Here is a 24,843-nt window from a genome sequence, read left to right as displayed (position 1 = left end):
CAAAATGCTGTAACATCGCTAATATTTGTTTTATCAAAAAAGTTATCCTAACATTGTACACATTATGCTTTCTAGTACCTAGCAAAGTGTCAATATGAATTTGTTTTAGTGTGGTTACTTTTTCATTGTTTCTGCAAATTGTGAACAATTAATTTCATCTATCTTTTGAACTAATTGGCCGATTGGAAAAACAGTTACATATGTGAAATCAGTGGAAGAAACTGAATCAGACTACCTAGTTTTATCAAGTTTGGTCGAAAATTAAGAAAAATAGCTTTAAGAGCCATGAATGAAAAATTTAAAATATGCGAGAAGGATGGATTGCCATTTCTTTCGCTCGGAAAGCACCATGCATTTCTCAGCAGCCTGGAAGACCACATTAGTGTCAGCGTTGCTTTGAGGCGCGATGTACCTGCGGAGGAGGTCCAGAGCCACGACAGGTTCTCCAAAGCTGCGTTCTGTCAACTCCCCGGAATCAAGCAGCTCGTGATCCTTGTCATCGCAGTCAGCGGCTTCACTCGTGACCGAATTCGCAATGATCTTCGCAATGCTCTGGCACTCTGACATCATGATGGCCATAGTAGTCGTCATATGTGACTCTCGTGACACCTAGCGCATGCATAGCCTTGGCTAGCTCTTGATCACAAAATGCTACTTCCGACTCTTCAGCCTTCATGGCAGTTTCCCTTTCTCTGTCTATAGGGAAGCCACACTGTGTTAAGCAGTGCTTTGCAGTTGATGCACTCACTGCATTCTATACTGAAGTGACGTAGTGCATAGCGTCAAGTATTGAAATGGCCGTAAGTTGCTGTCGGTGACCAATACGTGTGAAACACCGCTTCACAATGCATTGGTCGATTGGAGCTAGGCGCCTGAACCGAAATAGAGCGACCTAAACCTCTACACAGCAGATCAGCCTTTGTCGACTAGCAGAACGTGCAAGCGCGCGGCGGAAGTAATGCTGAGCACGTTCCGGAAGTAGAAGTAGCATCCCAGCACCAAAATTGTTGCGGTTGATAAATAGGAAGGAGCGCGGCCTCCTGCAACTTGCTTTTGGACGATTTTAATGCATTAGACATTTTTCAATAGACGCACTTCAAGATATTCGTGCAGAAAAATGGTGATATGCCCAGTGTCATCTGCTGATATCTCTGAAACCACTAGAAACAGCCAAATAAAATCCCATAGCCTCCGGAAGTGATGACATTGCTGACTAGAACTTCCGGTGAGATCCGACTGGTTGGTGGAGCGAGCTAGAGGGCTCCGAGTTGCTCAAAACGACTAGCGGGATACTCGCAGCCTATCTTGGTTGACCAGTGGAATTTGAAGTCATCATCCCAGAGTAACAAAGTGTGCTCCGGAGCGACCAGTGGAAATTGCCATAAGTTCTCTATGATGTTGGCATCCAGTGGCTGCAAATGGCTTGTAATGCTAGGTGGAAAGAACACAAGCTTTCAAATTCTGAAGAAACGGCAGCTCTCTCAGTGGGTAGCATAATTGTCCAGAAAAAGGAGAACATTTCTGCACTCGGAACCCATCTTGTTATCAAAGTACCGAATAAATTCTTTGAGCAAAGAACACGTCATCCATGCATGACTGTTGCTTCTATACCGACATGGCAGCGAACCAGTGTTCTTCAAGCACCGTGGGTTCAGATATTTTCCAATTACCCATGGCTTTGGCTTGTCCAAGTCATCCGTGTTACAGCAAAGGAGCACCGTCAATCGGTCTTTGCTGCATTTGCCTCCATGGCATACTTCGCCCTTCAGGCTTAAGGACTTCGATGGCTGCACCCGAAAGAAAAGGCCTGTTTTGTGGGCGTTATAAATGTCTCGAGGCACATACCCCTCGATTGTAGCGAACAGTGTGACCTTCCAATCTTTGACTATTTTCAAGTTCACACTTGCTGCTTCTCGGCTTATCATCTTATAAGCGATGCCATGCCTCTTTCGAGAGCAGTCGATCCAGTCATTTGACGCCGTTAAGTCGGTAATGCCCAATATGTCAGCTATGTCCATCACCTACTCATGCGGAATGCTCCTGCCAAAGTTGACACTGGCAGCACGAGCTTGCTTAAACCAGGTGAGAAGGGCCTCGTTATAGTGCTCTAGAAGATTGGGCAGTGTGTCGACCGCGCCGCGAAATGCATGGGAGCGAGGGGCCGCTTTTGCGATGACGGAGGCGCCGCAGCGCAGAGGGCGCCACCAGCAACTGGTGTGTCAGCCGTCCGAGCGCCCGCGTATGCGCGCTGTGTGGAGGGGCGGATACCACGCGGACTGTACGTTCTTGTTTGCTTGTGCGTCGTCTCGAGCTGTTCGCGACAAGATTTTACAAATATGCCGGTTAACGGTGCTCAGTACTGTTAGCAATCACCTAATTTATTTTCCATTTTGGCCGTCGGCAAGACCTCGGGGAAGTAACATGACAGAAGTTGGCTCCGAAGAAAACAGCTTGGAGAGGGCCGGCGTACGACTCGCACAGCACGCTTCACTCGCCGTACAGCTTGCTTTAGCATTCCTAAAGCACCTAATTCACGTCCAGAAATGTAGTCGTTTTGAAAAGAGGGCAGTTTGGAGGCAGGATGTAGGAAGAAGTGAAACATACAACACGTGTGTTCGAGCGCTGACTAAAACTAGTCACAGTTCAGTTCAGTTCAGTCGTTCAGTCGTGTCCGACTCTTCGTAACCCTATGGACCATGTCACGCCACGCAGGAGTAACCCTATTATCAAAACAGTCCAAAATGGTATATTCTGTTGTTTCCCACGCCAACTATGCTGACTACAGTACGTCACTGAAGCCACAAGAGAAGTCGGCATTCAGTTGTAATGAATTAAATGTGGACTACCCCGCATGGAGGTAGAGATGACCTAATTGTTCTAAAAATGTTTCCATTCTAGGGTACGCAAGCCACCGGTAATATGCAAGTCATTGCCTCCAGAAGATCGCTCTAGTCCTGTTTTATGTACATACAAAAAAAAATGAATAGCTTTGAAAAAGAAATAACGACGGGAAATAGAGGACGCAGAGGCTACAGGGTATACGCTTATTCGCTTCCGCTAGATCATCCTTCTGCGAAAGAGAGGTTGTGAGGCCGGCACGGTTTCTCACCACGAACAAAAATAGCTCTATAGGTTGGAAGCTAGGTCGCAATTTACTCAAAAATTTGGCTCGATGCACGGTCCTTTTCGACTGCTTTGCACTTCAGATTTTGCAATCTTCCTGTAAAATGTGAAGGTTCAAAAAGTTTACCTACTTGGAGCACCAGAAAAGCTCCCACTTGAAGCAATGAAATTTATAGTGTTTTTGCGGCTTCGCTCTTTGCGAAGTAAGTGAATCACGACAAGAGTTTCCAAAGGGAAAATAATTAAATTCTCTTGGAAGTATTTCACGTGTACTATGAACCTTGTTAACAATTATAGTCTGGTTAGTACTGCAAAGAGCACCCGCGGCAAGTAGCCCGATAATATATATAGCGGTAAGCAGTAGTTGCAAGTATATCCAGTCAATTACTCATATTTAATACCACATACTCAAAGAATAAACACGTATTATGTCCGCATTTGATTTCAGCATTATTTTAATTGCTTGCGTATTAGGTGTTCGTCATCTTTTTCGCATTTTTCCGCTTTCTCTCGGTGCGCGCCAAGAACTGCATCATACCTGCCAATTCGACGCGTAATTATCAGTGCTTTTATTTTTGTTTGTTTGCTCTGTACCATTTGATGCCAGTAAAGCGTCCGCACTCAAGTGCCCACTATGAACGTATTACGTATGTGACAGGTTTAATTTTCGACATTTTATTTGAAGTAATGCTGTAGCTGTACTTGACTTTTTGTTTTTTTCATCTAAACAGCTGGTTCATCCTTTGGTTAGTGGCACGCAAACAAATGTCCGTGATATACGTATATGTTAATCACGAACAAAGAATAAATGCTTGAGTCGCGTATACCTTGTTTATTTTTTTGCCGGTAAATACCACAGTGCTTTAAATCAGTACGGTAGTGAATAAATGTGTTTTGCTCGCACACTGTATTTGTAATTTATATAAGCGGTGATTAGGGCACATAAAAAACACCGATTAAAGAGATATATCACAGATTACTGACAATTTAAGATAAACGTTGTTATGTATTAATAAGCGCAAGCTGCAAAATGTAAGCAGGTGCTCGTAAATAAGGTTTGTAAAAAATAAGTGTTCCTAAGGAGGCCTTACGACGCACAAGCTTTGATTCGCATGTACACTGTTTTTCTCCGCGTGTTAATAGCGCTCCTGGGCAGTAGCCTTTATTCCCTTACGGGAAAAACGAATGCAAAACACCACGCTTCGTTGCAAACATTAAGTACAAATTGCTCATCTGGACGATTTGTAACTGTCCGCAGGAAGAAATGTTGAGAGTTTCAGATAGTGATTCAAACATAGCGCGCTGCTCCGAAGGACTACCCAAGCTTGCACAATGTCTCCAGATAGATGTAAAAGAACGGCAGGGATCAGTTTAAGCACCTGGAATAAGTCGCCTCTTAATTATTATCACACTAATTGCGTAGCGTCTGAAAATCGCTTCAAAGAGAACCGCACCCCTCCTCTGTACCCCCGCTATCCCGCGGCCACTACGCGCCGAGCAGCGAACGTGGCACCCCTGTTGCACGTCGCGCCCTCTCGCGGGAGTCGGTTCTCGTCATCGCAAAAGCGGCCCGCTCTCCGGCGCCGGTCGTCACACTGCCCAATATTCTAGAGCACTATAGCCTCGTTGAGGTTTGCATGCTAGCATTCAAGCCAAAGGGTGCGGCATTCCCATCTGTTTTGGCACGCTTTGAGATGATGCTGTTAAGCGTAGAGGATGACAGACCAAGGTCTTCTGCAATATCCACTCTTTTCCGTGCTGGCTGCCTGTCGACTGCGTTGAGTATGGCTAGCTTTTCCTCAAGGGGAAGTGCTTTCCACTTGTGCGACACCATTGACACCCAACGTTACTGGAACCAGCTTTAGTTTGAAAACTCCCCGCCTCCTTTGTACATCGCGGGCGGCCCCTGGCGCCTTCTTGGGTTAAGTGGCGCGGCAGTCGAAGCCAACTCCTGACTGATGCTGTGGAGCGGCAGCGAAAGCTGGTGCGTGGTAGGCGAAGGGCAGCATTTCCGAAGTATTAATTTGTCTAAAGCAATAAAGCGAGCTTGTATTTTTGTTTTTCAGCAGCTGCGACCTCGGTAGTCGCAAAAAAGGTTATAAACTAATGTAAAATTTTGCAAGCAACCATTCTTGAGGATGAGCTACATGCATATATACAAAAACTCATGTGAGCGCGACAGCGGCCCGTGTTGCGCGAAGCCTTCGTGCAGACAGAAATTCATGTGTCGTTTGGCTCGTCGCTCGGATCTGCTGAAATAGAAAATTTTGCTCGGGCACCCGGAAGTGCATGCGCAATCATGAAGTGGATACGTGGCAGTGCCTTACACTCAGCGTACATCACTGCCGTGCCGCTCATTTCGCAGGCTTTATTTTCTTGCAGTGTTGCCTTATGATTGTGCTTTGCCACATAAATTTCTAGCTTTGTGCCAACAATGGTGCAAGGGTTCAACTAATGTCTAACCTCAACCAAAAGAAAAAAAAAAAGAACAAGGTCACGTGACTACTTGTTTAGCGCAAGTTAACTCGTGTTAAGCGCCTCAAATCAATATGGTGTGCTCTAAATGCATTTTGTTTTGCATGTTGTAGCAAGATAATCCAATTCTTACAATTGTTCTGACTGTTGTTGCATTTGCAAATAGTTTTGTGGTGTACTACATTATAGAAGTATGCGTACTATACCAGCAACACAGGGCGTCGTCGCCATTTCGTGTTGCCGCCAGTTTGCGCTTTCGCGTGCATCTATATCTTCCTAAGTAGGCGACAGAGCGAACGATGATCGCTTTCACCGCACCGCCTTGTCGCATTGCTCCCTTTTTCGCTCACATGTAGCTCAAGTCCTTAAGGTGTAGCAGCAGCGCGTGTGGGATGTTTATTTTATTTTCGCCAACTGGGAAAGCGATACTTCTCTGGTAAATTTTGTGCAATTTGTGGTAGCAATCAATCGCCAGAAGGCCTGCTTTTGAGCAACTGGATATTTCTGCACATTTTAGTTAAACAAATTGTCTATATGTTCAAAAGCTTCTACAGCAGGCTTTAAAATTCAACCGCATTTTCCCTGCCACATTTGGCAATTGCAATAGTGAAGTATGAAAATAGCTGCATGAAAAACTGCCAGTTGTGCAATTTGGCAGAATCATTAGGGACTATTCCCAGTTGTTGGTTAAGTAATGTGAAATAAAATATATGATCAGTAGGCAATTTTAATAAGCAGCATTATTTGTTTCTCACCCGCCGTGCACGGAATGTGTGCACACAATTTGTCCACAGTGGCTGTGTAGAGCTTATGCCAATATTGCGCTGGAATAATTGTAGTTCTTAGTATAATTCTGATTATATTTTGCGCTGATTGTGTTCTAAATTTATTATACTTATTTTTTAATGGTGATTATACTTTACGCTACATATTTAAGTTATATATGGTTCGATTCCTATCTAAAGTATACTTGCGCTAGACTAACTGTGGGACTTATTTAGTTGTCGTTAATTAGTTATTTGTAATTAAAAATTTCACTTCATGCTACAGCATGAAATCCTATGTCGTTGGATAGCTTGTGAGAAATATAATTGAACCTCTCTATAGATTGTCGTAATTAGTTAACTGCAATTAAATGCAAACGTTATGCTACAACATCTAGTCATATATATTTGGACAACAGGCAAGTTGATGTTGCACTGTGCTGTAAACAGAAAGTGCGGCAACTTGGAGAGGGATGGAACCGTGGTCAAATGTGGACGAGCACACTGTGTACGTCCTCTTTTTTCCTTTCAAGTTCTTCACAGCGTGCACTGCCTTTTTTCAGAATTTTCGGAAAGTAATGGGCCTGGTCCGCGCGGAAAGGATCTTTGAGCGCGTGATTTAATAATAAAATGAAGAGGAAGGGACCTTCAAGCACAGAAAGGACTCTTCTCACACACGGACACCCACACGCTTTAAAAACATATTACAAGACACTTTGTGGTTAAAGGCGAAATACTAATTGCCGCATTATACTACACAGTTGTTGTGAATGTGGCGGTGAATGATGCTTCGAGTAAAGAGGGTGACTACTTTTTCACATACCTCCCTTCCTTTACGGCATGGTACATGTGTACGCGGAGAATTGTGACAGATACTGCGCCTTTTCTATCCTGTAAATCGATTTCAAACGCCGCTGATGCCTGCTATACTAACGCCTCCTAGACATCTGGGTCTGCTTCTGTTTGCTATGTGGTGTTGCGTTCGAGGAAGCGGCAAATGAAAGGCGTCGCACGGACGCCTGGATTGGACGCCCGGCGGGGTCAGCTTCATATATGCATGAATTCCTTGGTGACGTCATGACCTGTCGTGACGGTACAGCGCGCCCCTCTTGTCAAACACAACCAGCATTTCATTGAACACATTAAAGTTCACTGCCGTTCTATAATTCGTCTACAGAAAAGGAGAGGCGCAGTATCTGTCACTTGCGGAATCTCGCTATCATTCTCACTGTAGGCAAGGATAATTATGAAGGGTGTTTCATGATCCGGAGCGTGGCGTAGTGGTAAAACGCTGGTCTGGGGAGCCAAAGGAAGGAGGTTCGATTCCTCGGTGGAAGACAAGGTTTGTTGATTTTTTTTTTTTTTTTAAGTGTCGATTCAATCAGAGCCGCCGCAAAAGCATGATACTTTTGCTGACGACAACGGTGAGCCAATAAAGACTTTTGCCTTAATAGCTCGTAGGCAAGGATAATAAAGAGGCTCGTCTCCTATCCTTCCCGCAACCGTTATCAGGTGCAGTGGCAACTTTGCGCACAAGGCCGCCCACATGAATGGAATCTATTAACTCAGCAAACAATGAAAACAAAAATCAAGGAAATGGGAATACTAAATTCATTATTTCTGGAGCCGCTAGGGTTCCACGGCGTCAAGGCAACGCTCTAAACTTACGGTCGCGCCGTAGAAAGGCCTGCAGCCACCGGCAAATGCTCCGGTGCGATAAAGCCTGGTTTAACTGTGGCGCCACTCGCCGCGCAAGGCAGTGGCGGTGCCACACAGCGCTCCGGAGTTTTTAAACTGAAGCTGGTTCTAGTAACATTAATTGACGCCATCGAAGCACGACAAAGACGGTACAAGTTTGAAAGTTTGCCTGGTTCAACGGTGGACTCCAGGCGGAGGACAACAAAAAGTGGGTTCGACACTCGCGAGGCTGTGCTGGCATAACAAGGCGTAGATACGGCCATCTATACTCCGTTTCATACATCAGGCGCAACACAACGAAAACTACGCAAGTCGTCCGCAAGAGAAAAAAAGGCGGCGTATCACTACATCTCATTTTGTGGCTGTGTGGTTTCTGCGGAAACAAGCTCGATTCCGAGCATACACATTTGCAATAACTTTATTCGAATGCCTGGACATCTTCGCAGTTCGGATCTTATAGATAAAATTCGCTCCAAAGAAGCAGTCGAGGTCGCTGCTTTGCGCAGCGTGGAGGGCACAGCTGGCAGGGTTGCGGGGCAGCAAAAACACGACAGGAATGAGAACGACAAACAAAACATACAAATTCATCGAATCCGATCCTTTCTCTCTAAAAAAAGGTGCATTTTATGAAGTTGATGGCAAATGTGAGATGTATTAAGCTTGCAGACAAAGCAACTATTATTTCCTCTCGTCAAGAGCAGGCACTATTTTTCATCGCGGATGCGGGGAGTGCAAACAAGAGCTCTAGCTTTGGCAGTGTTGTACTTGATATATGCAATTGAGTATAGTGCCAGTCTCTCCAACTCGCGTGTCGAAATGCCGAATATTCGCACACACCTAAGAAAAATACAAGATTTCAGCATTACTGTCTTGTTAGGAGCAAAATTATGTGCTGTAAAATCTCGTTACAGGAGACATGGTTACAAGTGACACTCGTTTATAAGAGACACTTGAAAATGGCTTGGTTGGTTTTCCTATATCTGCCATGTTGACAACATTGCATACGAGAGACATGGTTACAAGAGTCATTCTGTTACTAAATGCAACTTATGCAGGTCTCTAAAGCAACTTCTTTGCAACCCAGGTATGCTCATGTAATGCAGCAGACTCATGCCAACTCGTATGTGCGGCAGTTTAGATTTCCTTAGCTAAATTCTGTTCCGTATCAGTGTCCTGTCTTGTAATATGTCAGGAACCAAGAAGTGTAGTATGTCAGGGGCCAAAAAGGGGTACTTCCTCTTGACTGGTATGTCAAAATGCCCCTGTTGTTTCAATTATACAGGAATGTGATGACAGTGGCTGAAACAACGGGGACATTATGACTTTCCAGTCAAGAGGAGATACTCCTTTTCGGTTTGTGACATACAGCAACAAGACAGGACACTGATATGGAACAGAATTTAGCTAAGGGAATCTAAACTGTCGTTTATAGTTGGTAAGAATTTTTATTTACAAGAGACCTTGGTTACAAGAAACATCCTTTTTGGGCTCTTTTAGTGTCTCTTGTAACGGGGTTTTACTGGATTTATATTATTACAGACATGAATAGGAACAACAGGAACATGATTACTCTAATCATATGTGCCATGAAAGTTATAATCTGGTAGTTAGCAAAGCTGTGCCGATACCTTGACATACTCGTGGCCCCACCTCCTCTAACAAGCTGGCATGTCAAGTGATGTAACCAGGCATTATTTGCACTCATCTGTGAGAATAGCTCTGAATGACAGTGAACATCAACTTTTGAGGCTTCCTGCTGTTGTAGTGCCAGGCTCTCCCTGCAGGCAGGTGAGAGTGGCATCAGGTGGATGTCAGACTTGTGTAGGGCTGCTGCATCCTGCTTGGACGCACGGTCACAATAGCAAGTGCAGAATCGGGCGGAGGGATAGTATTTACTACAAAATTTACAAATGTAAAAGACAACACACGCAGAAGGTAAGGTACATGGGACAAGCTTTCGTGTTTTTTCCTTTATGTGTGCGGATTGGGCTGTTGATACAAACCATGAATCAACTTGCCCAACAATAATAAGCTGCCAAGCAAGCAAGTGCTCATCTTCAAGAGAAGAGAATACCAAGTGCTTCCCGATGCTGAATTGCAACAGCAGCCACACTGGATGTTGTTAATAAAGGTGTAGCCTTTGTCGAGATTGAAGAATCCAAGAGGGTTTGTCTGAACTTTGGGAAACATGGGCGCAGGTGATGTTCTCACTGTCAGAACTTGACTACAAATGCTGTTCATGCCACACAGCATACCTTGAAAATAATCCCCTTGGGATCTTTACTTTTGGCAGAGGGCACCCGTTATGGAGTAGGCGAGGCATGTTTCACCAAAAAAGTAGGGGTGGGGCAATATATTAAAAATTTCAAATAGTTTTCGAATAGTACTTGCTCTGTGATTCAGTCTGCACCAATCTTTCATTGTTTGAGCTATTTGCATATAGATTGAATAGTTGTCCAAGTGCAGTTTGCTTATATCCTAGACATTTAAAGTATGAGTTTCTAGCTAATATAAGCTGGCAGCAAACATTGCAACATTTTAAGATGACCTAGCTTGCTCTTTCCTCACTGAAGTGACTGTCTGAACTCTGCAAAACCTCTCGTAGTAATGCACTGACGACCATCGAGCTGCCATCGTGTGGCTCCTGCATGCATGTGGATCGGAAAACACTTGCAACACAATGAAGCACATCGGTGTGTGTAGCCACGATGCAGTTAACAACAGGCAATGAGCCTAACTGGCAGTTTTCGGTCACTATATGCACGCAGACAGAAGCGACCTGGCTTGTGGAGGGCAGCTTATGGGGTGAAGTAGCAACTCACACACGCTGCTGTGGTTGTTTCGTAGGGACACAATTAATCCTTCACAGTTTTCATGAGAACCTAAAACTAGGCATCTTACACAACAGTGGACGTTAGAGTAAAGCACGCTCGCTAGAGCTCCTGACGGTTCGGTTTCCTATTCATGCTTTCATGGTTCGCAACAGTGCTCGCATGGTTGAGGCCCATTGCTGGGATTACAGATTGCAAAATTGACATTCAAAGGCTAAGTGGGCTACGTGGCATCTTGAATGCTGCAACCTGGGTGGCATTCCACAACCGATGTTTTGCCTTCAGCATCACGAGGGAGGGTGGAAAGGATGATCTCGGTATCACCGCTGCTCGGGGCGCTACCGATCTATCCATTTTGCGAGCCATTTTATTGCATTTTGCCAGTTCCCTGCTGTTCCTTGGAGGGTGGACGCAACTTTAAAGTCACAAGAACGAAAAACGGCAAACAAATTTTTGTTTAATTTTTTTGCTTTCACTTGCATGCCTTGTTTTCTATGCAATTCACAAGTCCACCAGGAAGTACTCTAAGAACATTGTTTTGCAAATATTCACGCTGCATATCAGAGAAGCACCTCAAATATTTTATTTTTTTTCCTGACCCTTCATTCTTTTTAATGTATTGGTGATCGTGTTGCAGAGCAGATTTCTTCACGACTGTTTTATACATTTTGACCTTGTTCATTTCGTCACACTCCTGAAATCATGCTGCAGGTCAAGACATTCATTGTTCTTCAAATTTCCAAGCTTTGAATTTTTCGTACGAAATTTTCTTCTCAGTCTAGACATGCCTAAAGCAGCTGCATTGCAGAAGTTGAGATGTGAAAATTGTCTTGCAGAAAAAAAAAAAAAATCTAAGAATGTCTTGATTTGTAGCTTGTCAATAGAAATCCAGGGGGTGTTGAACCTGCCTTCTGCTATATTTTGTTATCTCTTCAGGCTCACCACAGTATTCAAAAAGGAAATGCAGTGGAATCTCATTCATACGATTGTCACAAGCATTGAAAATAAAAATGTATTACAGTAGAATATATCTCAATTATGTGATCACGGTTGATTTGAATTTGGGGATGGTACGAACTTTAGAAGTGTCCCGGACAGTCTACATTGGACAGAATACGTTACGATTCGGGATGATGTGAACAGCTTTTCCATGTCCGCGCGGATGATACAAGCGCGTGACCGTCTCAACCACCCACGTAAGCAAGTGTGCGGGTGCGAGGAATCCACCTCCTTCCTCTTCAACCCTTTGCCACCGCCCATGCCCCGCGGTGTTGCAGATTCACGCAGGAATCTGCAAAGAGAACGTGAAGGAGGAAGAAGAGGTTTTGGACGAAGCACGCGTGGTAGACATGAAGCGCCATGTTGCTTCATCGATAAACGTGAGGGCAGTCGGGTACTAAACGCAGTGTAGAGGCGACCTAGTGTGCGCTCTGCTTCTTCTATAATTTTGGTTATGAAACCCGAGAAGGTAATGTGAGCTCCTTCATCGATCCTTCTTGGAGCTTGCAACAGGAATGCCAACTACCCTCCAGGAAGATACCAGGTGCTCAGCCAACGAACCCTACCGGAGAGAGACGAAGAGGGCTTCATCGATACACCGGGGACCGCATCCAAAGAAAGCGTGTCATTCAATGACCTTTTCAGACCCGGCTCTGCCATGAGGCAACTGAAGTACTGAAATCAAACGATCGGACTAGTATAGACTTGAAGCTTATTTACGCTAGACTCAAAACATGCAACGACGGCCTACGCATGCTGAATGAGAAAATGCAAGCTTGTAAAGTCAACATTTATGCAGAAGACATCACGTGTGTACTAGAGTATGAAGAGATTGCCACACGAATGATGACCCTTCTCCGCCACCACATCGAGAGCCTTCAGGCGTCTGTTGACAGCCGTCATTTTATGAAGACAGCAGTTGAGCAAGAAATGACAGGAATAGTACCAGGGCAGGAACATTGCCACTCACTTCCTCCCAAAGGAAAAGATACCAGTGAAGCACTGTGTAATAAGACAGAGGTGCGGATAAAGTGCGATGGGGTGAAGCCGGTTGATATTCGGAGTGTCCCGAGCGAAGCGCAGGTCTCGATGAACATTGCAGAGATTCTTAAGGTCGAGGCGCCTGATCTCACGTACGCAGTTGTGGCAGAAAGCGAAGGGCAACGCGATGAAATTCAGAATGTCGAGGCAACTGAGATTGACGCCGCGCATGGTGGCCTGGGAGATGCTCATGATGAATTGCATGCTCATGTAGACATAGGCCATTCGAAAGCCCAGTACGAACATTTGAAGCCTACCAAAGCGAGAACAGTGGGGCAGGTTGGCTGTAACGATGGTTTTGATCAGACGGTCGCTGTAGCTCCGCTGACAGCGTCGAATGCTCTTTAGTCGCAGCTAAGGCGAATTGAGGTTGCAGATAGTAACTCGGGGTCTTGTAGTGATATCGCTGCCATATTGTCCAACCATGGAAAGTGCAGTAGCGACGACTATGTCCTAATGAACCATTGGCAGAGTTGACTGCGCATTACGAATTATTCCGTGATCTCGACACGTATGTGCATCAGAAGAGGTCGGAGCAATGGTTTGCAGCAACCGAACTGGTCAAGGTGGCTGTGCCACTCACGAAGAGGGCCACCGATGTGAAGTTCGTGCTGCTTGCGGCGCTGTGCGGTCAGACTACGGAAACAGCTAGCAAGGGCTTGAAATCAGAGGGCACAGTGCGATTGGGATAATGCTTTCTCCACACAGACGGCTTGTGCCGCGCATGATGAATTCCTCACACGGGAGACACGCGCATTTGATGCTGGTGGGCGCACCGATTTTTGGCTACACTGACTATTCACATTTCCTTGACTGCCTTATTCTGTAGAGATGGTGACCGCTGTGAGTGACATTGTGCTAATAACTGTGAGATGGATTTTGCGGTTTCTGTTGTGTTGGAGTGTGCGGGGTGTGTCTGAATGTTGACGTCAAGGCTGTGCATCTAGAACTTCGACATGCAGTTGCGACCTTCTAGCATTTAACTCGCCATTTTATACTGATGAACAAGACCAATGTGCATTGTGCTTACGGTGAAGTGGGACGAAACCACAACAGGACCTTCATGCCGGGGAGCAGGGCTTCAGCAAGCAGATGTCATCCAAGTTCTGCTCCTTGTACCGTCAACTTTTCCACCTTGGCGTCATCGAGCACTACACGGGGGCCACCAAGAAGAAGAGGGAGAGCAAACCGGAGCCTTACAAAGTGAGCCTAAAGTGAGAGGCCCAGCAGGAACCAGATGAAAGCATCAGTGCTGTGGGCATTGAGACTGTCACTGCAGGTCAAACAAATCAGTGATAAGGGATTGATGTACTGTGGGCGATCAGCACCGACAAATCAGCGCAGTCTGTTGCAGGGCATATAGGACAACAATACTAGGAAGAACTTGCACCGAGCGTGGGCTACATTGTGCGATTCGAATCTGCTGCCATGGCCTACGGATCCATCTTAATCTGCAATATTGGTGACCTGCTGCGGAAGTTAGAAGCTTCGTGCAGCATTTCATGTCATCATTGATATTCAAGAGCGATAATCTAAAAACCGACTTCGTCATGTTTGTCATAGAGACCACGCAGGTGACATCGTTCCAGCTTCGACATACATCTCACATCATGGCGCGGAGTGTGTTGCAGATTCACGCAGGAATCTGCAAAGAGAATGTGAAGGAGGAAGAAGAGGTTTTGGACGAAGCGCGCGTGGTAGAGCCGGAGCGTCATGTTGCTTCATCGTTAAATGTGAAGACAGCCGGGTATTAAACGCAGTGTAGAGGCATCCTGGTGTGTGCCCTGCTTCTTCTATACATGATACGGTGGCTAAGTGAGTAGAAGTGCTATCCGGAGGAGTGCACTGCTTCTCAGATTCATGGCGGCAAAATTGGCGCTGCAACCAGTCCCCTATTGCTGCAGTGTGTGTCATCTGCTATTTGGCTGCTGTCATAATAAGCTTGTAAATGCTTGCATAAACTGTGTTTCTAACCAAAATTATGTTTGTTAGTGATTATTTATTGAAATCGATACGCTTTAACTGGTACATGTTTATTTAGTGAACTGAACGAGAAAATGGCACATTCATACCGTCTGCTAATGCACCGACGGCATATGGCAGGCTGCGCTGAGAACAGCAGTATTTCTGTGTTATTTTTGTTGTTTCATGGCTATGAGTTTCACATGAAATAGATTGTGGAGATATTTTAGCGTGACAACAAGCTCCAGAATATTCCAAATCATGTGAAATAGCTCCCAGACTAGCGAAAAGTAGTAGGGACATCACCCAATTGCTTCGCATTGAAGTGCAAGTCCAGCTATACCTAGAGGTGGCGCCACCGTCACTCCGGTAGTGTGGATCGGCAGCCGGCGGCGCTCGCAGAAACGCACGCTGCGTAGGTCTGCTTCTGAGTTTACGGCGGGTTTGTTGGCGATGAAAACGTGTCTTCCGCAGTATTTCTGCAATATTGCAGAAAAAGATCCAAGGATTTCGCCAATGCAGCAGAAGAAGAGCGGGTTTTAGGAAAACAAAGCACGCAACCACCAGACTTCCAGATTTACTTTGCACGTTTCTTGCGCTGTACCGCGCTCACGCGCCTAATGTTTGAGCCTGCCTAATTTGCTTGGGTCTGCCTTTGTTTTTCTTATCGACTTTTAAACAGTTTGCGCGCGTCTCATGTGAGTGAGACCGGCAAATTTAGTGTCAAGCCCACGCAGATACCTGCAATACTTTAGATTGAATCGAGAAAGCCTGGTTCATTATATCGTACTTGACTCGAGGATTAAGCAGGTTAAATGTAGCACTGGCAGCGCACTGCATGGCGAGTTGCTTTATACTGACTGCACATCAACTCTGGCCCCAGACAACCGTGCACAAGTATCCCCCAAAAATGAGATCACGCCGACAATATACAGGAAACCTCGCCGCACAGGAAAGCTGATTGTTCACGTGTACAGCGCTGAGTGGATTGAATTTGCCGAGATGCTTTTTGCGGCCACTGACATAGAATGTGATAGCGTATTACTGCATGCGCCACTAACTGTAAATGATTTCCTGAAACCGAGGAAAGTATAAGGAATTTCTGATGTGTGTGATGTTAATATATAACGGTAAATTAGTAGTGTAATTATTTTGTTTTGCAATGCCAATAAATTTCCCCGTGTGAGAGAACTTTTACACACTTGACAGAATTTACAATAATCAGCGATTAATTTTCAGTAACGTTAAAGTGCAAGCTACGAATTACTCGCTGCGAAGACATTGTTATAAACTGCGCATGGGCACTGTCATGTTCTGGGAAGCAATTTTACAGGCTGAAAATTTCTTTATCACTAATTATTTAGCAGTGACTAAATCTTATGCGAAGTAAAATATTAGGGTTGCTTTCAAAACAGATGCCGGATATAGAACTATTTCGAAAGAAATGGAGGTCATCTTATCATGCGACTATAAAGATGTATTTATTCCCGAACGAAACACTGATATTTAAATTAAGCGCGCATGAAGCTGTTTTACTCCCCTTGTCAGAAATGAGTTTGCTCGGAAGACAGCACTTGAACGAAAAGGGATTATAATGATTATAATAGGCCTCCATTAAAGTGCATTAATCTAGGTGTATTATGTAATATTTAGAGTAAAAATTAGGTGCAGGGAATATGTTTCTGAAACATTCGAGCATTTCTCTAAAGCAAAATGTGCTCACTAAAACTTTTACGGATGCACAGAAGCCATCAACAACAACAAAAAAAAAAAAGAAATGCATATTGGCCCGGGTTTAACGCATGAAAGCGGCATCGGCTATGACGGGTGATTGCAGAGGCTGGTTTTGGAGTCGTTTTTTTTTTCATTATTAACACCACATTTACCACGTGGGATTGTTTATTGTGCAGTCAAATCCCCCAGCAGAGAAACGCCTTTCGAAACGGTTGTGATTGAATCCCCCGTTCTCGAAATCAGCAGTCGCGCGCCCTTGCCATTGAGACACCGCAACAAAAGTTTAAAAGCAAAAAAAAAGAGAAAAAGAAAAGACTACTCACACAACTTTATCGTGCATACAGACGGCATAGTAGGCATAGAGTGGTCTGTTCAAACTGCATTCTGCTATATGAAGCAGTCCGCGGTGGCATATGTTTCAGTAGCTGCGGTTTTCCAAACAGAGACGGAAATATGCGATTTCTGAGCGTTTGTATTAACTTTTATTGAAGGCAGCGACCTGTTTTGCTTTGACGCAGCGGTAACGACAGTACCACTTCGTTTGAGACATTGCATGTCAGAGGATCTCAAGCGCCGAAGACCGCGATGGATGATGTCCTTATCCAAGCATGACATGCTCGACATGGACAAGTATTTTTTTTTTTTAGTGAAGCGTGGGGTTATAGACTGTTCATATTTATTTTGCAAGAAGCATATAGGTAAGGAAAAGCTCACAGGAACCGCGAAACAAACAAAAACACTCCTGTACACGCCGCACGCGCGCGTAAATCACTGCGGACTGGCACGCGACGCGAAAACGCATCCACACTGAGTAGGTTTCGCCGCTGAGCCGCAAGGTGGCGACTCTGCCCGATCTCGAGGCCAATACATGCACTGGTCCTATTTGGGTATCTGACTTTTAGAGTGGGATTCAGATACCTTATAATGATGAGTCTGTTTGAAAATGTTTTGGACCACTTGTTGGGAGACTTGCATCAGATATCAGATGTTTGTTAGCAATGATCATCCGAAACCCGTCCAGTTCCTTCTAGCCATCTATAGACAGGCTGGAATACATGAATCTGGTGAAGACTCCTCAGTATGGAAACATGTCTGCTGACACTGTGCACCCTATCTGTTGGCAACGCGTAGGTGCAGATGTTGAGACAGCAGAGGCTAATGGATGATCTAATGGATGTTGCGCACCCACAAGCAGCGCCCGAAGTGTTGAGTGCAATATAAATTCGCGACACGAACCTCATTTTCTGCATTGCTCGTTATGTCGACAGAAAGTTCGTCGATAAAGCAAAATGAGCAACTTGCTCGGATAATATAGTAAAAGCTCGGTAATTTGGACTTCATGGGATCGGGCAAAAAGCTCCAATTATCCGATGTTCGAATAATCGAAAGGCCTCGAAAAAACTGACAAGAACCATTTGCATTATGGTAAATGCACTGTATTTAGTCGCATAACCAATCCGCTCCCAGAGTGAACCCACCCTCCCCCTGTTTTTGCCTAAGAATTAAAATATAAAAACGGTGTCAGTTGTTAGCGCGTCCCTTTGTTGCACCCGCCACTGTCCACAACACATTTCTTGGCAGTGCACCAAGATGCTGCACAGTGATAACGTCATGGTCCGTTTACCTTTTGAATTAGGTCTAGCAATGGGGAAAAGCGAACTTGGCATAGTGCCAGCACTTGTCCAGTTGTGCAAGTGTCGTTTGCAGTATGTTCACTTTATATGCTATGAGCGATTGGGGCGGGCGCTGTCTTATTAATTATTGCAAATTACATCCAGGACTTTGTGTGTGTGTGTGTGTGTGTGTGTGTGTGTGTGTGTGTGTGTGTGTGTGTGTGTGTGTGTGTGTGTGTGTGTGTGTGTGTGTGTGTGTGTGTGTGTGTGTGTGTGTGTGTGTGTGTGTGTGTGTGTGTGTGTGTGTGTGTGTGTGTGCGTGCGCGCGTGTGTGCGCGTGTGTGTGTGTGTGTGTGCGTGCGCGCGTGCGTGCGTGCATGCGTGAGAGAGAGAGAGATAGCTTGCCTTGCAGTACAGAATGCTTATTTATGGAAATAGGTACATGCAGCGCCGGCGATAGCTGAGCCTTGCTAGGTTTGTGTCGAAAGTAAGGTTTCTTTCCTATTTAACGACTCCAAAATTTGAATTCATGCTGCAAACTGTTTTTTTTTTTTTCCTGTGAACTGCTCAGAATATGGATTTCACTGCACCAAAAATTGCTACAAATCCTGTTTGAGCTGTTGCACCCCTGCATTCACTGTAACAATGTTCACCTGTAGCTATCCAGTGATCACTTGTGCCACTATGCGGTTCTGTTAGTTGTGACTGTCTTGTTGCATGTCTGCCCTGCAAGGCTGGGCTGGGCTATTGGAAGGCAACCAATTGTGGTCTTCAGTAAGTGTCCTCGTTAAGGAGTCACAGAAGCATTCACTGGTCAGCCAAGGCACTAACTTTAAACATAAATATTCAAAACCTGCATTTCTTCTGGTTTCATCAGTCATTCTTCTCTCTACTTTGAGGCGTTTCTCTCTAGCAGTGTAGAGAGCCTGTCCTTGATGACTTAATGAACGCCCTCTCCCCCACCTTGCAGCCAACCAGAGCGGCCCACTCAAGTCAAGCCCCGCGTATATGGTGGGCACCACGGGTTCACCCGGCACAGCAACAGCAGCCATGGTTGTTGGTGGGCAGCCCATCAAGGGCATCAAGGTGATCCCAGTGCCCCCGCGAGGTGCCCGTCCTTTGTTGGCACGCCTCATTGGACCGCCGCCACCAGGGGGCTTGCGACCCGCTACCACCACGAAGGGGTCCACGACCACCGCCACTCCTGTCTCCTCTCCATCACTCATTGTTCAGGTACAAGTGCAATGAACACTAGGAAGGAGTGCAGTATACTTTGGCATAATGACCCCTCAGAGTTCGCAAACATAGTGTGGGGTCAATGCACTAGGTGGCATGAGTGTCTGAGCAGGTGAAGCAGATTATAAAGGACAGACTGCAGACGTTGGTAGAGAATGAGAGAGTTCTAGGGGAGCTATAATATGGGGTGCAGAAGCAAAGGAGGTTAGAGGACAATTTGTTCTTATTGCCACTGTGCATTGAAATAGCAGAAATGGAACTCGGGTCCCTATGGCTACTATGGCTAGCTTTTCTATACACCAAGGGAGTCTATGACACTAGTTCAAGAGAACTTGTAAGACATTCTAGAAGCATTGGGTGGGTGTCGAAGGTGGAGTTCCAAACCTTTCGAAAGCATTTATAAAGGTAACCAGCTGCTGATAAAATGGGAGAAAAAGGTATCTGAGCCTGTAAAGACAGTGGAAGCTTTGGCAAGGGTATCCTTGACACTTTTGTTGGTGTTGTACCTACGAGGATTAGAGACAAGACTGGAGAGGAGTGGACTAGGCTTCAGCCGTATTATTTTTCTAGAAAGGAGAATGGATTGAACAGTGATTATATAGTGCTGATGGCTAAAAACGGTAGCCTTGCCGCAGTGGCTTGGTGCATAGGGCACTCGATTTCTAAAGCCAAGGATGCAGTTTCATTCCAGACTGTGGCAGCCATTTTGCGATGGAGGCAAAAAGCATGGCACTCATGTGTTGTGAGATGTCAGGGCGCTCAAGGTGGTCGATATTTTTGGTGCCCTTCATTAGGGTGGGCCTCATAGCCTGGGTTAAAATTTTGGACGTTACACCTTACAAAAAGAAAAAAAAGCCGAAAGTAGTGGAGATTTACAGGGGTTGATAGGCGTCTGTGGTACAGAGAGAGACAGATTAGGTCTTTACCAACAACAAATCGGTAGTGATGATTTTTAGTGATAACTGGGACAGCAAGAGGAGTACGCAGGAGACCACGGTTGAGGTGTTGGATAAGTACAAGGAACAGTTAGGATGTGGATAAATAACAAAGGTGAGCACGGAGTAGACCGCTTATAGCTTATGTTACGGGTGCCATGAAAATCCGCACTCTAAGTAGTACCACGCTACAACCAAATATCTTTTTCAGGTCAAAGTATACACCACATACGTGGCTTCCCTTTGAAGAACAGCTTATTGATTTGCAAACGAGAAGCAGCCCACTAAGTCTTTGGCAAGCTTAGATTAGTTTTAGCATACCACGTGCATCGTGACTGCAAAAATTACTGTAACCGCCGTTGCGGAGGTGGTCACGCTAACCTCCACAGTCGTGATCCATGCGGTTTGCTGAAACCTCACTCGGCTCTTTTCGTTCTCACAAAGAAAGCGAGGCATCTCTGAGCAAGGCCTTTTGGTTGGAAAACGAACCTCGTGAACAGGAATCTAGCCAAGCGTCTCTCCAGCAGCGGCCCGACGTACATCACACCGAAAGAAATCCAGCGCTGCCATTGCACGACCAAACTTTAATGTAGACACAAGCACGTGCGTTTTGCTCTTTTATGAAAACAGCAATGTGAAGGAACACGTTAGCAGGGTCATGGTGAGAAAACGCTGTGTGACCCAGATGCATGAAAAGGAGAAAACTGACAGAAGGATGGTCGAAAAAGAGTAGCTGATGCGCTATCTTGTGCAAGACGGTAGCAACGTGTGGAGACTGAAGGAGTAAACGAGCAGCACGCACGCGCAGAGCCCGCACTTATGTCGTGCCCTAAACACTTGACGCGATGTGCGGTGCCACTCAGGCAGGTGCATTTGTTGTTTCTACACTGTCACTGGGCAGATTTTAAAACCGCACTATAACCAGTATTTCACTTCGAGTGACCGCATAAGAAGCAGTATGGCTTTACATTGAGTACTATGGGAGGCAGACCAGTGGCTGGCTAAAACTGCGTTATAACTGATCCTGCCCTCTAAGTTGTTACATTGTAGGTGGTTTCCGCTGTATTTGACAGAGCATGAAAAATGTGCGATGATTAAATATAGCAGGAATGCAGCAGTTATGAAAAATAGTGTGCTGTCGAATTACAATAGGAACAGAATAGTGCAGGGGATTTGGAAAGGGACAATTGTTCCTCCTCGTCTGGTTTTTGGCAATGCAGTCCTATGTATGAGACCAGGAGTCCGAACATACTTAGAAATGGGCCACATGGGGTAGGTAGGCTTGCTTGGGGAGCATATGAAAATGTACCTAATCAGGGGGTACAAGGTGGCTTTGGATGGTCTACATTCAAAGGAAAAGAAGCTAGCTGCAAGACAGAACTTGAACAGTAGTTGGGAGAAATGGGAGGAAAAGCAGCATGCTAGGAAAGTTTTCAGTTGCCAGTGGAGAGCACAGGAATTATCGGTTAAGAAGGTTAAAGAAAGAAGGGCCTGTGGAATGTAGGATGCAGGCCAAATCAGCACTGCAAATGCACAGAACATTCAGGCAGGGAATAGCAAAAGGAAACATTCATGATAATTCTACGGGCAGCTCATTGTTGTTTGAGTCAAGTACCAAGAGATAGGAAATGGCTAAACACTATAATTTTCTGTAAAGGGTTAGGCAATGAGTTTTATTTAGTCAAAGCATTGAGGTTTAAGGATATTGGAGGAGATATAAGCTTTAAACAGATAGAAATAACCAAATGAAGTTTACCTGATTGTTGGCTGAAATCAAAACTACAGTAAGTACAAAATGCATTACTATTCATAGCTAGGTGGTGTAGGTGATGTGCGCCACTGCTGCCAGATTCAGAGGGTTCAGAATTATCCATCCACCCATTTGTACAGCCAGCAAGACCAGACGTAGCTGACGCAGCGATTGCAATCATTTAAACCTGGATATAGTGAACCTCCATGTAGTGGATTCTTCATTTTGTGAAACTTCTCGATTCTTCACCGCAGCCCTACTGCAACATGCGCAGCTTCACCTAAAGAAGGTGTTACGATGACTGACCTTAATATAACAGACTTGCTACATGGACTCTCTGTTAGCTAATGTAAAGCTACTGGAATTTACAGAAGCACATGAAAGTGTCCCTATGATAAAACACAAAATAATGTCTAGGGAACATCTAAGGTTGGAATTAGCAACTGCATTTGGCAAAGTACACCACGCTTTGTGAGTGGCGTCATGATTTGGTCACAGTTCAGAAGGCCAGCAATGACGGTGAAACCCAAACTATGGAGACACATCATCCGTATCACTCTTGTAAAGTCCAGTTTCACCGTAATTAAATGCTTTTCCTGTAAATGATCTGTGACATTTTCTGCAGGGTTCTCTGCGTACTAGGTGACATGTTACCATATGACGGTTCTGCGGGGTTCTGTGCATACTAGGTGACAAGTTTCGATGTGACGGAATTTCTTATTTTACAAACCAAACTATGGATTTTGCTGACTTCGTTATATCAAGGTTTAACCATAGTTAGCATAATGTAGCATTTCACTCTCCATACGGTTCTTACCTTTTCTGGTTGACCATCCTCATGGGGCCTAACTCAGCTTGTCTTGAATGGATTTGGCTGTTTACTGTGCTTGTTTCATGTGGCTAGGATGAAGTTTATTCGAAACCTGGCCTGTGCTGAGACCCTCCCAAGTATACCAGATGTCCTTTTGCAGGTGCAGCAGCAGCAGACCAACGAAGGAGGCCCACGGCCAGACTGTCCACCTCCTGCTTCATGAGCTTGTGTTCATCCTGAGCTTGTGCCACAAGTTCATATGTTGACATAAAGTTGTACATTTCTCATCGATCCACCATAATTTTTGCCTGTGTTGCACTCATTGCTGCACTAAGTGTGCCCAGCTGTTGACATAGCCACTAGCAACAGAGATGCATGGCATGTTTTACACTGGAGTCAACTGATTTTTCAGACCTGAGAAATGATCTTGGTAATAGAACCACTTACTTCAGAAAAATTGCTTATGGTTTAATCAGCCTAAGAAAAAAATAGCTAATTTTGTTCTCTGCCATGGTGTGTATACCAGAGTCATGCTTGCATTGCGCCCAGACTTTAGCGCACAAGCTATGTTATGAAAGGACAAGCAGTTCTTTGATAACCACACCACAATGTTTGCCACTGATTTGCCCAGCCGTGCCCAATGGACAGAGAAAGGGAACACGCGGGAAGAGAAGATTAGGATATAAGCACCCCTCACTGTGCTGCTCCTTATTCTGATGACAAAGTATGAAAGGACATTTCCAGTGTCATTTTAACGGCACAGTCATTTTTGTAGGCATAGCTATCATTCTACACCACCTTGAAAATATTAATGTGCAACCTCCCAATAGCAACAATGAGGCACAGAAATGGTGATGCCAAACGAAGGTAATCTGTTTGCCCATTGAATCCAGAGCGACACGTTTTCGGCACTGGAAAGACTGCTTGATTGCAGCAGGGGTGTCCATTCGTGACATCAGTCCTGAAAATAGAACTTGTAAGCTCTCCAGGGTATAAAGTCATGCATATGTGTAAATTCCTATGAGGTGGATGATGGCTGTGTAGGTAGGTTTGAAATATTGAGCAGACCTTAATTATCAGTCCGAAATTGGCAGTGGCTTAGCGCCTGTCAGTGCGCTCTGGGAAGATTCAGTTTTTCGGACCTTCGCGGCTGTTCTGGGGAAGCATCTTGTCGTGACTGTACATCGGCGCACCCTTTGTCAAACACAACCAGCATTTCATTGAACACATAAAATTCATCTAAATTAAAGGCGCAGTATCTTTCACTTGCGGAATCCTACTATCATTCTCACTAAACAAGGGGAATTATAAAGAACGTCTCGCGATCAGGGGCGTGGCGCTTACAGATTAAACAATGTGATCCCTACGGTTAAAAAAAAAAAAAGACCCTTCCCTCCAAAAACTTTTTATTGGTAATGTTCCGGTATGTAATTTAAAAAAAAAAAAAACGTTTTAGCTCCCGACGGAACTTGCATTTTCTTTACTCTTTAATACATCTGTGCCAGGGCCTCCCCTGTATATGGCCCTGTACAAGGGTTCCGGGAAGCAGCCGGAAACAAAAGATGATGTTTTTTGAAGCGAAAAGCTACGAGCTGAGCTTCGCGTATTCCGTATGCCGCGACCGAGTGGCGTCACAACCAAGGCCAGCTGCGCAGCCCCCTTGCGCAGCTCTGCCGGTTTTGCCTAGCAACGCTTAAAGGTGTACGACTCCTCTTCATTAAAAAAAAAAAAATAAATAAATAAAAAAATTGTCTCCATTCGGGAATCGAACGATCCATCCAATTGGGTCCCCAGCCGGGCGCTTCACCAAAAGCCCAGCTATCGCTCTGCCCCAAAGGTCCAGGTAACGAAATGCCTAAATGGGCACAGGC

General features: G+C 45.1%; 1 protein-coding gene across 2 annotated transcripts in view; it reads left to right on the top strand.

Moving 5' to 3' along the window:
* The window catches only part of LOC146187003 (nuclear factor related to kappa-B-binding protein), a 94,626-nt gene extending 71,359 nt beyond the window's left edge, over nt 1–23,267 (top strand). For both annotated transcript variants that reach the window (XM_084607542.1, XM_084607541.1), the window contains exons 19-20: nt 19,211–19,473; nt 23,133–23,267. In XM_084607542.1, the coding sequence (XP_084463668.1) occupies nt 19,211–19,473; nt 23,133–23,195 (326 nt within the window). In that variant the 3' untranslated portion in view covers nt 23,196–23,267. The remainder of the gene's footprint in view (nt 1–19,210; nt 19,474–23,132) is intronic.
* Nucleotides 23,268–24,843: the final 1,576 nt, after the last annotated feature.

This window comes from Amblyomma maculatum, chromosome 6 (assembly GCF_055883805.1).
Source record: "Amblyomma maculatum isolate TAMU_Amacu chromosome 6, ASM5588380v1, whole genome shotgun sequence".
NCBI lineage: Eukaryota > Metazoa > Arthropoda > Arachnida > Ixodida > Ixodidae > Amblyomma > Amblyomma maculatum.
The sequence above is the reverse complement of the archived record's forward strand: the minus strand, read 5'-3'. Positions and strand labels throughout refer to the sequence as shown.